This window comes from Tripterygium wilfordii, chromosome 10 (assembly GCF_013401445.1).
Source record: "Tripterygium wilfordii isolate XIE 37 chromosome 10, ASM1340144v1, whole genome shotgun sequence".
NCBI lineage: Eukaryota > Viridiplantae > Streptophyta > Magnoliopsida > Celastrales > Celastraceae > Tripterygium > Tripterygium wilfordii.
In genome coordinates, this window is record NC_052241.1 from 2,539,188 (window position 1) to 2,554,630 (window position 15,443).

General features: G+C 35.5%; 1 protein-coding gene across 3 annotated transcripts; it reads left to right on the forward strand.

The window, feature by feature from the left end:
• Positions 1-5,486: 5,486 nt before the first annotated feature.
• On the forward strand, positions 5,487-15,032 carry LOC120007654 (E3 ubiquitin-protein ligase COP1-like). Of its 3 annotated transcripts, none has more exons than XR_005470213.1 (13): positions 5,487-5,990; positions 7,222-7,296; positions 7,440-7,595; positions 7,818-8,174; positions 8,596-8,753; positions 8,867-8,932; positions 10,277-10,355; positions 11,027-11,182; positions 11,301-11,399; positions 12,222-12,326; positions 12,658-12,740; positions 12,880-12,920; positions 14,293-14,391. XR_005470213.1 is itself a non-coding variant. In XM_038858034.1 (13 exons), exons 1-13 carry the CDS (start codon positions 5,664-5,666, stop codon positions 14,662-14,664), a joined length of 2,040 nt encoding a protein of 679 aa, XP_038713962.1. In that variant the 5' UTR covers positions 5,490-5,663; the 3' UTR covers positions 14,665-15,032. The 3 variants fall into 3 exon arrangements, 1 of the variants encoding a protein (XP_038713962.1); XR_005470212.1 differs by lacking the exon at positions 12,658-12,740 and adding an exon at positions 14,494-14,812 and having other exon boundaries at positions 5,488-5,990; positions 12,741-12,920; positions 13,137-14,403; XM_038858034.1 differs by lacking the exon at positions 12,658-12,740 and adding an exon at positions 14,494-15,032 and having other exon boundaries at positions 5,490-5,990; positions 12,741-12,920; positions 14,293-14,403.
• The last annotated feature ends 411 nt before the right edge of the window (positions 15,033-15,443 follow it).

Genomic DNA, 15,443 nt, shown 5'->3' on the forward strand with positions numbered 1-15,443 from the left:
AACCAAAAAAAAATCAATCGATGACCGACCGTGGACAGCCCTAAATAAATTAGAGTGATTAACGTCTACTAATATCTTCTATAAATTACTAATATCTACCACGGAATGAAAAGTCAGTATTAATTGTAAAGTTAAGGGTATTTACGTCATTATAAATAATGGAACAAGGCGTGAAAACCACGGTAATGTAATTTCATTCCTAAAAGATCCTTAAATAAATAAAATATTTAACGAAATCGTCACCGTCAACGAACCAAAACTTGGGGGCGGTGGCAAGATGTGAACCATTGGTTTTAATTCCAAGTAGGGCCCAATTTAGAAAATCACTGTGGTCCTCCCCAAAGCAAGTTAGGGCCTTTTTGTAATTTCAACAAAAGGTAGGGCGCGAAAGAATCACTGAAGAAATATCTGCACTTTCTTCGTAATTTTGTTTTATTTTATGTTTCCGTAGACGTTTAGGTAGAGATGCGGAAAATCGTCGCCGTTAAAGGGCGATAAAAGGATCTCTGCCGTTGGATTCGAAAGCTTTATTAATTTTGGGCTCTCCCCTATTTCCTCTATCGGGACCCACACGTCCGTGGAAATGAAAAAGAAACGGATTCGCATCAAGAAGAGAGATTGTGACGGCTATTTGGCATCAAATGGGGGGCCCTGCAGTAGAGCTGCATTAGCATTAGGCTCTTTTGAGCCATCAATTTTTTTAAAAAAAAAATACCTAAAAATAATAAATGTAAAGTTTTTATTGGTTAGATCATCATAATATATTTTTTTAAGGAAAAAAATTAAATTGATTGTCAAATGTGAAGCATTTTCTACCGTTAGATTAAACTCCTATTTATCTTGTTATCATTTCTCAATGAATTTAGTTCTTTTACGTTGAAAAAATATATGTTGTTAATTTATGCAATAAATACTTTACATTTAAATTTTTTTAATAATTTATTAAAAATTATTAGAACCCCTAATGACTCTAATGCAGGCCCTGCAATAGATGACCCACTGCAGGGCCCCGGAACTCATTTGACATTTGCTCGTTGAGGTCTACTGTTTACACGAAACGACGTCGTCTGAAATTATCGAAATAGCCTTTGTTAGAATATAAGAATATTTATACATTTAACAAATTTTAAAAAATAACAGTGTCTTATAGACTAATATCATGCGACACTTAGGTTACGTTTGGTTGCCGTATGAAATTGTGATAGTAACGATGGATTACAACGTTTGGTGACCTCTTTGGTTTCATCACAATTTCAAATATATTTCTTAAAAATTTCACAAAATTGTATTTGTATTTTTATTGTTCGAAACAAAAATCAAAAATCAACATGAAAAATACATGATAATTCTAAACTATTAGATATGAATTCATATTGTTTCTATGTCTTTTTCACGATGGATTTATTTATTCTTTCAAACAAAAAATATATCGTCAAATTCATTAGATTGAATGCTACACTTGTGATAATAGGCCCAAAATTGGGCTAGAGCGGCCGGCGGGGCTGACCCTCTGAAGTGTGGTGCGGTATATAATGAGTAAAGACATGTCCATTTTATGGGCCACTAATTTTGGTAGGTCAGATTATTATCATTAATAATGTTTGGTTAAAAGTAATCATCATTTATACCCATTTATGGCACATTCCTGAATCCAACAGCTGTTGCAATTTTCTTTCATACATGCTATATTTTGATGTTAGACAAAAAAAAAGAGAGTAACAATATCATGTGGTTGGAAAATAATCTGTACAAAGTCTCTCTCATTATAGTCCTGCCTCTACTAGTTTAACATATGGTTGTGAATAAATACGCCAAAAAATAAAAAGTGGGCCATCTCAAAAGACAAAAAAACTAAAAAAGGGTCAATTTCGCTATTTGCCTACGCAGCCAGGAGGTCAAGAAATCTTCAATAATTTTAGTGGTCAATAGTTTTTTTTAAGAAAATGATAATGAATACCCTACAAGTTACGACATCACATAAAAATAAAAAAAGTGCATTGAAATTCAAAAAAAAATTTGTATTTTAAATTTGAAAAGTTAGATGAGAGGGAGTTATCACATATGACATATTGTGATATGTTGTAATCAATTTTTAACAAGTACCCTTAGAGCTTTTGCAATGGTATTGTTTTGAGTGGGTATGGATACAAATGTGTATATAATAATATAATTTTGTTGGGAACGACATTGGGAAAGAGAATATGAATGGCCTTCATGTTGACTCCAGCATATATATGAGCCTCACTTGTATTGTAATCATAATTATACAAAAATCAATATTGTGTCTTTATCTCTATTATGTCAAAAATTAAACCAACAAATTTATTATTGTATCAATATAATTTATTAACCCAATCACTTCAATAAAACATATTTCTCAATACCATAACATAAAAAAATACAAATTTGTATATATTATTTATGTCCCAATAAAAAATCATTATTGTGATTGCTCTTCCGACACCCGTTGTATCTGTTTTGTAAATATTTTATGCGTACATGGACACAAGGCAGACAATTTTGTCAAAAGTGTTTCCCTCAACAGACCAAAGTGGGTCCAAGGTGGGCAATTATTCAAAGTGTCAGCAATTAGAGATGATTCACTGGATTTCAAAGAGAGCGAAGGTAATTTACATTCCCCCAATCGTGTCATTGACTTGGTGGAACACTTATTGGAAGCACAGTTATGTGATTGTATGTACAAACCTGATTGCGCTGGCACAACGACTTTGGTGGTCTCACATGCACTTGATTCTTCATATGTGCACGTCAACCTTGGTCTGGTGAGAACGCTCCGAGTCTTTGACCTGACCTCCCATTTTGGTCTGAGGACTTAGATTACCACACGACTCTTCTCAATAGAGCTCGTTTGGTGGAGCGGGCCCGCTTCACCAAACAACACAATTCATTGGACGGTTTCGCCTCGTTTTCCCGTAAATGGAACTTATTTTCGGGTGGATTGTCAAAATGGCGTAGGGCTCGTGCCATGTTATTTTTTTATTTTTTTTATTTTTAGCTGTAGGTCCCAGACCTTTTTGCATGGGACCCACGTCAATACATGCCATTTAAATATATTTATATATTTAATAAATGCATATTTATATTTAAATATATTTATTTTATTATATACTTATTAGACTAATTTTTTTATACAAATTATTATAAATCTAAAATATTATTTTACTCCATAATTTTTCCATTAGCGTTAGTTTTTTTTTCATCAAACACCAAACAACATTTAAGCTCAGCTTTTTTCCTACAACTTTTTCGCTAGCATTGAAAATCAATATAATCGTTTTACCAAATGGGCACTATGTATTTTCCAAGACGAACCATTTTCCGCTCTTACTAGTACCAAATTAGAGAAAGAAGGGCCTCAAATAAAAGAGGTTGTTGGGTAATACAGCTCTGTCCGGTTTGAATGATCGAATTTTTTATATCTGGATTAAACTAAGTTTAGAAATAAGTTATATATGCAAAATCTGGATCTAAACATAATTTTTTTTGTGGTTTAAAATCGGATCTTGTTCCAAATACATAAATCTGTTCGGACCCTAACCCAATTAGATTATTGTTTGGTTTATTTGTCCGAATTTAAACTAATCAGGGTTTGATCAACTAAGTATGTCTGAAATCCAATCTAGATTAGGGTTCAGACATGTAAATATTTTATAAACAAGTTATGTTGTTTGATTCGGAACCGAGTTGGACACCTTTTTTTGCCAGCCCTAGCTGGTGGGGTCGAGGAGCTGACCAACCGAAGTTGAAGATCCTGAGCCGTTATGTCCAGCAGCAGCCCATTTTTCCAAGTTAGTGACCCAATTGTTGCAAGCCTTTTTAACGTGAGTGGATGACTTTTGACTTTTGAGAATTAATTGGGCTTCCTCAATGATGGGCTTCAAAGACTTCTGTTTACTCTGCCGTTTGGTAGGAAAAAAAAAAACCCGCAACTCTTTGGGTTATCCTGTAATTAGAATAAGCAGTAGAAAAAGACATTAGACAACAAATGCGAAGATATTGATGGATGATGACTGAATTCCTAAGAACAACAAATATCTCTAGTCTCTAGATAGTTAATTCGATGTAGATCGGTCCAAGCATTTGTGGTCGCAGCATGACATTTGCAAACCTCCAAATGGTACGTAGTTCACCCGATTACGTTTCCCAACATCGAGGCATGACAGGTACGCGGGTTCAGCGAGTTCAATGCGATGCGATTTAGCAAAACGGTAATACCACTACACATACATAAAAAGAAATCTATCCATCTAAACATACATGATGACATGGCATGTTGGCACAACCAATTTGACATGTGAGTAGAATTGTATTATTTTTATTTTTACAAAAATACTCCTATTTATCCAAGAATCCCTCTTTTCTTGTGGAGGATGTTTCTGCTTCTGTAATGCAATGCAGATCTACCTCTCTGATGTATCCATATTTGGTTGATACAAGTCAAGTTTTTATAAAAAATGGAATCTCTTTAGGTAGGAGCACCTTACTGTTGATTGCAACGCTTCTCACACAGACACTTTTTTCAATGAGAATAGATCCCACTTTATGTGGTAAATCTCGAGTATGTGAGTCCCCAATCTCGCACGCACTAAATAATTATCATCATAGTTAGTTTCAGATAAATTTGTTGGACTTGAGAGTTTACTCATTATTTATACACAATGGTAGAAGTTAAAATTGGCAGTTAATTCAAATACGGAAAAAACGATTTAATAAAGTAATTTTCATTAAAACAACTTAATTGATTATTTAACACCCTCACTCATCTGGTTCTGTTTAAATAATTCCATGCTGGGATTGGGGTAGGCTGCGATTAAAGGATAGATGAAATTAGAACAAAAACAGATAGAGATGGCAACGGGTCGAGTACCATTTCAATTAGTAAATACCAAAACCGTTTTCATTTAAGGTACTCAATACCAAAACCATTTTAATTTCCAAAACCGGAACCGTTCCATAACCGTTTATCATCGGGTACTAATTTACCATTTCATTTTTTTTTTAATTTTTTTATAAATGTATAATTCAATTTTTGAAAACATAATCTGACTTATCATGTTGTTATAGTTTGAATATATAATTTATAATTCTATTATATTATTTTATTTAGTACTCTTTATCATGTTAAAATTTGGCATCCTAATAGTATACCTTTATATAGATGATTTATAATCTTATTACTATAATTAACTCTTTTAATTAAACGGTTCGGATACCTTAAACCTGACATCAAAAACCAAACTCGATCTTTAACCGTAACGGATTTGAAAATCAAAATCAAAACCATTTCCAAACCTTATAAAATCAATTTTCAAATTTTAAATGGATCGAGTATCATATAAATAATATTTGGATCGATTTTTTTTATCATTCCTAAAAATAGAGGCTGCTATTTATTATTTAATAACAGCCTACCCCAATCGGCCAATCCTTCGAGGTTGGTCCATATTTATTGAGAAGCGTAACTGGGGTCGGCGTGAAGCGAGCCACATAAACGTGGTGCGTTTTCGCCCTCACAAATTACATTCGAGGTCCACACATTACTATCCCCTCTCGTCTTTTGCCCCTGCAGCTTCGAACGTTCCACGGAGCGGATTCAGGAGACAGAAGAGAGGTTCGCGGCAGAGAGAGAGATAGGGGAGTGGATGGAGGAGGTCTCAACGGGGGCTATAGTCCCTGCAGTGAAGCCAGAGACTAAGCTTTCATCCGGAACTGACCAACCGGAGCGTGCCACCGCCACGGCTTCTTCTACCGGAGCCACCGCCATCGCGGATGGGGAATTCTTGGAGGTGGACAAGGACTTCCTGTGTCCGATTTGTATGCAGATTATAAAAGACGCATTCCTCACGGCCTGCGGGCATAGCTTCTGCTACATGTGCATAGTTACTCATCTTCGCAACAAGAACGATTGCCCGTGCTGTGGCCATTTCCTCACCACCAATCAGATTTTCCCTAATTTATTGCTCGGAAAGGTTTGTCCCGGATTATCGTTTGATTACTGTATATTGGCTATATATATACATATGGCATGTTAATTGTTTTGCTTGTTTTCCTTCTGTTGAATGTGAATCGCTGAAAATCTGGTTTCTAAATAGATGGAACTTTCGTTCATTAATTTAAGAAATTGAGAATGCTCATCTATTTAGCCTCACCGCTGCAGAATTAGGAGTTGTTTACTTTACTCTGTTTTTCTTCTAACGTCATATCAGAGGTAATAAAGTCAATCTGATTTCCTTAGCATAGGAGAAATGGCGAGATCAGTCTGAATTGTGTTTGCAATGATTTTTTTTTTTAATTTATAATATTTTATAAATATACTGAACTAAAGATAATTTCCAAGGTGGGACTGAAATAACCTTTTTGATCAACTTCTTTTGCTTTACACAGTCTGCTATCGAGTTCACTTCGGCTGTTTTAATTCCATGGCCTAGATTATCAAGAGCATTCATTGGTATTTCTTATTAGAAATTAGTTTCCGTAAAAATGGTTAACTTGTTAATGTACAAACCATTTTAGTTTTATATCTTTATCTGAGGAGAGAAAATTGTTATCATGAGATGCCATCCTCCCCCACTATGTGATCTTTGAATGGATTGGGTTCATCTGGTTGGCAGAATGCTGCATTCACAGATTCAGTATTGTTACAGGGGACAAGAGAAGAAAAAGGAAGAAGAGAAGTAGTTAAGAAATCTTCAAAATTTTGGGATGGGTAGGTTTCCGCAGTTTGTTTCTAGAGTCGTTTTCGAACTATTATTTTCTTTAAGCTTCCTTTAAGTTGTTTTATTAGGATTTTAACTTACTGGGATTCATTGTTTGGGGATTTTGGGAAGGTTCAAAGACCATATGTTGGTGCCTTTGTGTGAAAAGGCATGTGAAGTGTTTGTTTACCTGCTCAGAGGAAAATAAAGAGCGTATTTTTCAAAGGACACTTATCCTTGAGCAAAATTATTGTCCTTGACTCCTTCTTGGCGTATAGCTATAATCTATATGTAATTTTTCATATAGGACTCCTCATGTCTAACCAAATAATAGATTCCACGTTTTCACTTTACTCTTTTAGTACAACCATTTTAATGCAGCAATGCCTCAAGTAAGAATTTGCATGTAAGTTTGAAATTTCGATTTGAACACAATTGTATGTTAAGACAATTTATTCCAGAATGCAGCTTATTGTTATACGGTTTCTGTGTACAACATTTGTAGCTATTGAAGAACTCTGCTTGTCAAATATCAAAAACGGCGTCACCCGTGGATCATTTTCTCCGTGCATTGCAACAGGTTAGTTTTTTACCAAACTTGTTTGCATTGGTGGTGACATGGTTAATTCTAATTTATAAGTGAGCGCACAGTTTTTCTACTTCATTTTGTTGATGTGAATGGTCTAAAAGCAAAATTTATTTTATGCTTTGAATTTTATCTAGGGGTGTGAAGTGCCAATTAAGGAGCTGGATACACTCTTGTCACTTCTTGCGGAGAAGAAGCGAAAAATGGAGCAAGAAGAAGCGGAGAGAAATATGCAAATACTACTGGAATTCTTGCAGTATTTAAAGATGCGAAAAATTGATGAATTAAATGAGGTTTGTTTCCACTATTGTAAGACCCTTTCTGTTTCTGACCATGTGTTTCTTCCCATGGCACGTTTTCAGTTATGCCCATTGCATTCAAGGTCGGAGCCGTTGAATTGACCCCTGCTCCTGTGGTTGTTCTTTTGAGTAATTTGGTTGATCAGCTCTATGCCTATGGTAGTAGCCGTTTGAATTCATAACAAGGTCTGTGGGTTTCTTTTTTCCATGTTGTAGGTGCGAAATGATCTCCAGTTTATAAAAGAGGACATAGATGCTGTAGACAGCCATAGATTGGAGTTGTATCGTACAAGGGACAAGTTCTCTATGAAATTGAGAATGCTTGGAGAAGGTTTAAGTGCAAGAAAACCGTGGACTGCATTGGTTGATAAGAACAGTAGTGGTTCCATCTCCAGTTCTCACAATTTAAGAGGAGGGATGTCTTCAGGGAATATCCCAAACAAGAAATTGGATGTAAAGGCTCAAGTAAGCTCTCATGGTCTTCAGAGAAAGGATGCTTTAAGTGGAGTGGACTCACATTTTGGTAGTCAATCTAGCCTATCGGTGGTAAGAAAGAAGCGGGTCCATGCGCAGGTTTGTGATTGTATTATATTTCCATTAAAAATTATAGTTTATTTGATTTATCAGATGATGTGGCTTTACCTAACTGTCCGTTGCAATGGTTGTGTCAGTGTCAACACTTCTAACTTTTGATTGGAAAGAGAAGGTCCTCAAGCCCGGCAGAATATTCTTTAATCAACTAAATTCTAATCCTGCTTTATTGCATCCACCACATGAACTTTTGACCAATTCGAAAAATTTTAGTTCCTTTTCATAAACTGTTTTTTCGCACGCTATTGCAAATAATTGAACGTCTTCAGGTTGTCCGTATCTTTATGGCGTTGTCTGAAGAGTTAAGAAGCATGTGCATACATGAATTGGGCAGTAGGAAACTAGCTCCAGTTTCCTTTTGTGTCCTAGAGAATCATCCTCATTTTTCAGTCTATGGTTGCAGTTCAATGACCTGCAAGAGTGTTACCTGCAAAAGCGACGTCAGTTGGCAAACCAACCACATAAACAACAGCAAAGGGATAAAACTGTCATAAATAAAGCTGGTTATAGTGCAGGCCTTGCAGAATTTCAATCTGTTCTCAGTACCTTCACTCAATACAGGTTTACATTTTCGCTTTTATTTCTGTCTCAGAGATATTTTGTAAGTTAACAATGTTACCATGTTCTCATTCTAATACTGTTTACGTGCATTTCTTTTTATTTGCCTGAAACAGTCGGCTGAAGGTCATTGCTGAAATCAGGCACGGGGATCTTTTTCACGCCGCCAATATTGTATCAAGGTTAGATATTTGTATCTGTAACATGGTCAACCATTTAGATTGGGGAATTTTGGGGTGAGAACTTTTATTTGTTTCGCTAGAAGACGTCACTTCCCCCAACATAAATATAGTTTTCCTGATGTTGAGCTTTGAACTGATGCAATTGAAAGTTTTTGATTTATAGTAGAAGTGCCTTACTTTCTTGGACTCATTTTATTCATAACCGATATTCCTGAATTATCTTTCCATGAACTTGCATTGGGAATTTGGGTGAATGTTTATGGGGATGACATTTGTGTTCATCCATGACAGGTAATCTAACAACACAAACTAAAAAGGTGTACACAATGTTTGACACCTTGTGGTCACTATGAGGACGGGACTGCGTATAGCTTTGTGCCCGTTGTTTTAGGAATTGACATGTAGTATTGAATCTTGAAACTTGTGTTTTGAGTGTCCTGATCAAGTGAATGTAGTTGAGTGTGAATCATAAAACACCGATGTGCTAACTTCAATATGTTAAAACTTATATGCCTTAAGAGAGTGGGAGATGTAAAAGCTTGAGTAAGTTCACATCTGAAGTGATTAGTCATACCCCTCTCTTTGTCATCTCCTGCATATTTTCTCTATATTTAACACAAACATATGTCATAGCATTGAAATGTCGAATGATGAATTTCAATTTTTAGTTGCTTAGCTTGATATTATTAGCCACATTTGGCATTCTTGCGAGTGGAGAATTATGGTTTATGTTTGGAAGGGCATTATTGATAATTGAGATACATAAACTTCAAGTTTGAAGAACGCTATCTCAGTAAAAATGCCAACGAAAAATTTGTCTGGTCAATCTCAAAATTTTGGTTTGAAGCTTGGTGGAGTATAATTGCACAGTTGGTGTCATGCTCAATACACAGAATATTATGGCGTATGGAGGTTAGAAAAAGTTGATGAATATATGAAAGACATTTTTTTTGTTTAAATTGAGAGTTTGAGACATATTGACATTAATAAAGAAAATACCATCCAAGCCAGCGCAAAATGGCCACGAAGGATTTTTCTGGTTCATTGATCTCAAAAGTCAGGTTGAAGCTTTGTGGAGCTCAATTGTATACTTGGAGGAAATTCATTTATTTTGTACGCGATTGCATGACCTCCTATCTATAGTTTTGATCGAGTGATTTACGTGTTTGAGCCAAAAGAAGTCCTCAAAGTTGTAGTAGGATTTAAATTGCGTTGGATATTAGATATCATTATGAAGACTTTCAGCAAAAATCATTGTGGTTGCTTTTCTTTGTTGGTTCTTCTTCCCTCTTATTTCCTCCTCTTTTTGTACTTTCTTGCTTAATTGACTGTGTTTGATTGCAGCATAGAATTTGATCGCGAAGATGAATTGTTTGCCACTGCTGGAGTTTCTCGACGTATCAAGATTTTTGATTTTTCTACAGTTAAGTTCTTGATTTATATTTTTTATTCTAATAGTAGAAAATAGAAAAGTTTCTAGAAGAATAGGATCTGTGGCTTATGTTTAAGGTCGTACTTTTTTTTATCATCATTAGAGGATTTGCGGACTGTGGTAAATTACAAAGAAGACAGTTGGGACAATAGAGTTATTTGTTTTCTTTGGTCATCTCTTAAATCATCTTGTTCTGTCAATACTAGTTCCAAATTTTTTGACATGGGTAATCAAGGTAGACTATTGCTATGTTACAATATACATACTAACATGTGGCCCACGCAACCTAGAGGTCATAGACTCAATTCCTGAAAATAGCGTCTCCACATGTTATGTTGGGGTAAGATCTACGGACATTTTGAATGTGCCCGACCCCAACCACAATAGGAGCCTTGTACACGGGTTTTGTTTACCTTTATGGAGATGATAAGTAGGACTATTCCTCTGAAATTTTATTACTATTCTTTATAATTTGGTTTTTAATGCTGAACGGCCATAATCTACTTGTCACAATTATGTCTATACGGTGTCCCTGTACAATCAGCTTTGTAGTTGCACCTTATAAGTTTCTGAGAATTCTCACCAAAGGTGACATGAAATGTTTGGCAGTGTCACGTGCAGGTTATTATCTGCTGACAATCGCCTATGTTATTGCTGTTCAGGTTGTCAATGGGCCTGCAGATATACAGTGCCCTGTTGTGGAGATGTCTACTCGTTCTAAACTGAGCTGCCTGAGCTGGAACAAATATGATAAGCATCATATTGCCAGTAGTGATTACGAGGGAATAGTGACAGTTTGGGATGTGACAACTCGGCAGGTAATTATTGAATTGTTTATAGTAATATAACTCAGTCATTGTTTCTCATGCACGCTAGTTGTATGCTTGCTCCCATAATCTGCCTCGCACATTATATACATTTGAACCTCTTTGCCAGAGCGTGATGGAATATGAAGAGCATGAAAAACGAGCATGGAGTGTTGATTTTTCTCTCACAGAACCCTCAATGCTTGTGTCTGGCAGCGATGATTGCAAGGTATTGTAATTGTTTTTCATTTTTCTTAATAATATACGTTTTATGAGTTATGCCTTCAGCCTGTTTAGTGAGGAATCAGTGAGTGGAGTTTGATAGAACTTATGTATTCCTGCAAATATTTGCATATGAAATTCTGTTCAACAAGCTATGCAAGATTAAGAGATCCTTATTTGAGTTGAAATTCTGTGTTTCACCCTGAAACAGTGAAGCAAAGCAAAATATGATTCATATACGGAGGCTTGTTCAGTTATAGACAGATGGAGAGATGGTACCGTAATTATTGATGTAGTTCTTTTTAGGAGGCAAAAGTTAAAACTCGTGATCTAGTATATTGATAGTTCCAATGTTATTGGATATGAAACATACTCAACACATCTCATACTGTAAAAAAGTTTTTGGTTGAAGAAGCCATGCAAGAGTAAAAGATACTAGCTTGAGCAGAACTCTATTTTTCACTCAAAACAGTGGAAAGTAGCGAAAAATGTAGTTCTTACACTGAGAACTTATGGTAATTTGTTTCACATAATTGCTCTTTGGAGACAAAAATCTGTTGTTGATTCCTGATATTGATGCTGATGGAAAAATAAATACATCTTGAGACTGCAGTCAAAAGCTGAAAAAAGAATAGAAAGGCCATATCTAACTAGATAAGAATTCTGTGGGTAAAAGTTCTCTAAAGTTGTATTGGATGTGATTTATAATTGAACAAAGCTTCATTTGGAAAAGGAGGTAGACAAACTTTTTACTTTTAATATTCTCTGAAAGAAGGGGCCCATTTTAAACTTACTGTTTGTTGGTGTCCATTCTCTATGTACAAATCAGGTCAAAGTTTGGTGTACAAATCAGGAGGCAAGTGTGCTGAACATCGACATGAAAGCAAATATATGTTGTGTCAAATATAATCCTGGATCTAGCAATTACATTGCGGTATGCTTCTTTCACTTGCATTTGGATGATGATACATCGTACATACATTCCGGCTTTTGAATTACTATTAATATAATATTAGAAGTTGGAATTGATCTGATACTGTGCTTGGTCACGCTAAGAGTGTGCATTGGACAGCATATTATTATTACTTCTGGACCAGGGCTTTGAGTAGCCAAAAATATTGTGAATCAATTGCTGATTATGGAATTTTTAATCTTGTTGCTGCATTATAAAAAAAACTAGAGGTGCTCAGTGCATCGTTGAAAATTAATTTAATAATTTAAAGAAGCTCCCCTTTTAACATTTCAGATACCGCTTTATGTTTCAGAGAGTGAGATTTGAACAAAGCTGCATGTTTTGCAAAACTCAAGAAGGCCTTGTTAATTGGTGTTGACATGCTTGTCTTTGCAGGTTGGTTCAGCAGATCATCACATCCACTATTTTGATATAAGAAACAGTAGCCAGCCTCTGCATGTGTTCAGTGGGCATAAGAAAACTGTTTCATACGTGAAGTTCTTGTCTAACAATGAGCTTGCTTCTGCATCTACAGATAGCACATTGCGGTTATGGGATGTGAAGGACAATTTACCGGTAACTTCTTCATTGATCAAATAAATTTTGACGTCTTTTAAATTTTTTTTAGTCTTCATTGGTCAGGTATCTGCAGTAATATGTTGTAGCTCTAATGGCAATTATTGAAGTTATGCTTTCATAAATCGGGAAACTTTGATTTTTTCTTATGGTTTGTCTTTTTGTTGGAAGTTTGAGATAGACTAATATAGCTGACCCCAAACTTTTGAGGTAAAGGCTTTGATGATGATGATGTTGGAAGTTTGATATAGACGCGAGGGAGCACCACAGGCTTAATGGTTGGCTTCTGACCATCCTACCCATGGGTCAATCCTATTCCTGTTGAACAATCAAAAGAAAGAAAGAAAGATCTAGAAATAAGATCACAATCAAGTCAGTATAGGAAGAGTCATATGTTGAATGGCTATTTTACAGAGGAAGATTGTTTCTTGCATTTATTATAAATGTTTATTTGGTATGGCTGCTTTGTTGAACCTCCCCACTTGAATGAAAGAAATGGATCTATAATGTCCTGAGCTTTCCACGTGCCATACGAAAACATTGAGTTCAAAGAGCCAAAGTGAGATCCTTGGTTTCGTCTGATGCTATATTGCTTTCCTTTGCTACGTTTACCCCTCTTATATGATATGTTGGTTCTGTCCAGGAATCTATCATAGCTCACCATAACATGGAATGAACAAACTGCATATTCATTCTGAATCATTAGGAGTTTTAGCCTATCTGCCATTTCTTTGACTGCATCTGCCGGTCATGCTAGTAATTAACTAATTATGTGCTATCGTTGGTCAAGCAAGGACCCTGTAGAACGACAATGAGATGGATTTGGGATAGGTTTGCCATTTCTTATCCCCATTTTGTCTGTCAAATTAATCCCCATCCCTGCCCCAAAGTTTGGATGGTGATGGTGATGTAGGCTAGCTGTAGGAATTCATGTTCTGGGGCTTCTTGTGGGTTTAATTCACTGTTTCAAAGGTAAGAGTTTAGGAATTAAGCAGTAGGGATCCTTCCATATATAGGGATTCTCAACCAAATTAAGTTGGCTCAATTCTGAAGTGCTGCTCAAGGGGAAAAAAGAGGAGGTAAATTGCAAAAGATTAGGCAGAAACGAGATGTAATAATGATGGCTCTGTCTGAACGAATCCTTTCATATTTTGGCAAAGCTATTGATGTCAAAGTTGTCTTTCCAACGGTTATGCGGGTTGGCCCGAAGATGCTGCATGGCAGATCATAGAAGAAGTTAGTTGGTAGGATGAGGGAAACAAATTGGTATGGCTAGGGAGAACGCGGGGGGGTACTCAATCTGTCGTCCTTAATTTTGAGTTTGTTTAAAACCACATTTCTATTTGCTTAACAAATACATTAGCATATACAGGTACGTACCTTTAGCGGGCACTCCAATGAGAAAAACTTCGTTGGTCTTACAGTAAACAGTGACTATATTGCATGCGGTAGCGAAACAAATGAAGTATATGTCTACCACAAGGTTAGTAGTATCCATACTATTTTCAATTTTTGCACCTTCTTTTTTGCTGTTGAAGTTTAACCTAGCCAAAAGTTCCGGTTTCTTTTGTAGGAGATCTGTAAACCAGTGACATGGCATAGGTTTGGTTCACCCAATACGGACGATACTGATGAGGATGCAGGATCTTACTTCATCAGTGCTGTCTGCTGGAAGAGTGATAGTCCTACAATGCTGACTGCAAACAGCCAGGGTACGATTAAAGTGTTAGTTCTGGCAACTTGAACATGAAGTTGATAAAAGATAATAGCACAGTAGGAAAAAGGAAGAAATTGGTTGAGACTTGGACACTCAATTGTCAGTAAATGGTGTATTTACACTGTAAATATATAAATATATAGTGGGAATGTAGATGTTGTTAGGTTTTACACCATTTTATCTGTAATTTTATTATCCTTGGTCTTTACCTATTCAATTACTACTAATTTTGTTGGGTTTTGTCTACCCATTGGGTAGGAAAAATGACCACATGATGTGGTGTTGTCAGGGGCGAAGGGAGGGGGTTATATTAGGTTGTATCCCCAATTTTTTTTTAAAAAAATACTACTGTGTATAATTTTTTATATGTATATTTTAGTAAGGTCATATATATATATATATATATGTATGTATGTGTATTGAAAAGTTTCCTTTTATTTATTATCTAGTAGTAATGAAAAGTACATAACAATATTAACCTATACATTCTATTATTGTTAATATTAAACAATAATATATAACAATACTTATATATTCTAATTATATTTTATATATCATTTCATCTTATATGGTCTTTAATTAGTTTTCATGAATTTTGATATATATTTACGTATAACATTTTGAGTTACTTCAACATTAAGTTGAATGTTCATTCGATAATATTGTTCAATAAGTTGTATTGTTGTAAAATAGTTATAAATTTTTTTTTTGGAAGCTTGTCGTCAAACCTCCACTAAATTTTTTCGAACAAATCAAAATGTATTAGCCCTAAATATAATTACTTCCTACTTCTTCCCCTAGCCCTG

Excerpts from the sequence above, each read along its gene's own strand:
- LOC120007654 (XM_038858034.1), top strand. The coding sequence starts at position 5,664 with ATGGAGGAGGTCTCAACGGGGGCTATAGTCCCTGCAGTGAAGCCAGAG. Across the intron at positions 7,297-7,439 it reads TTCTCCGTGCATTGCAACAG|GGGTGTGAAGTGCCAATTAA; the intron begins GTTAGTTTTTTA and ends AATTTTATCTAG. Across the intron at positions 8,175-8,595 it reads AGAAGCGGGTCCATGCGCAG|TTCAATGACCTGCAAGAGTG; the intron begins GTTTGTGATTGT and ends CTATGGTTGCAG.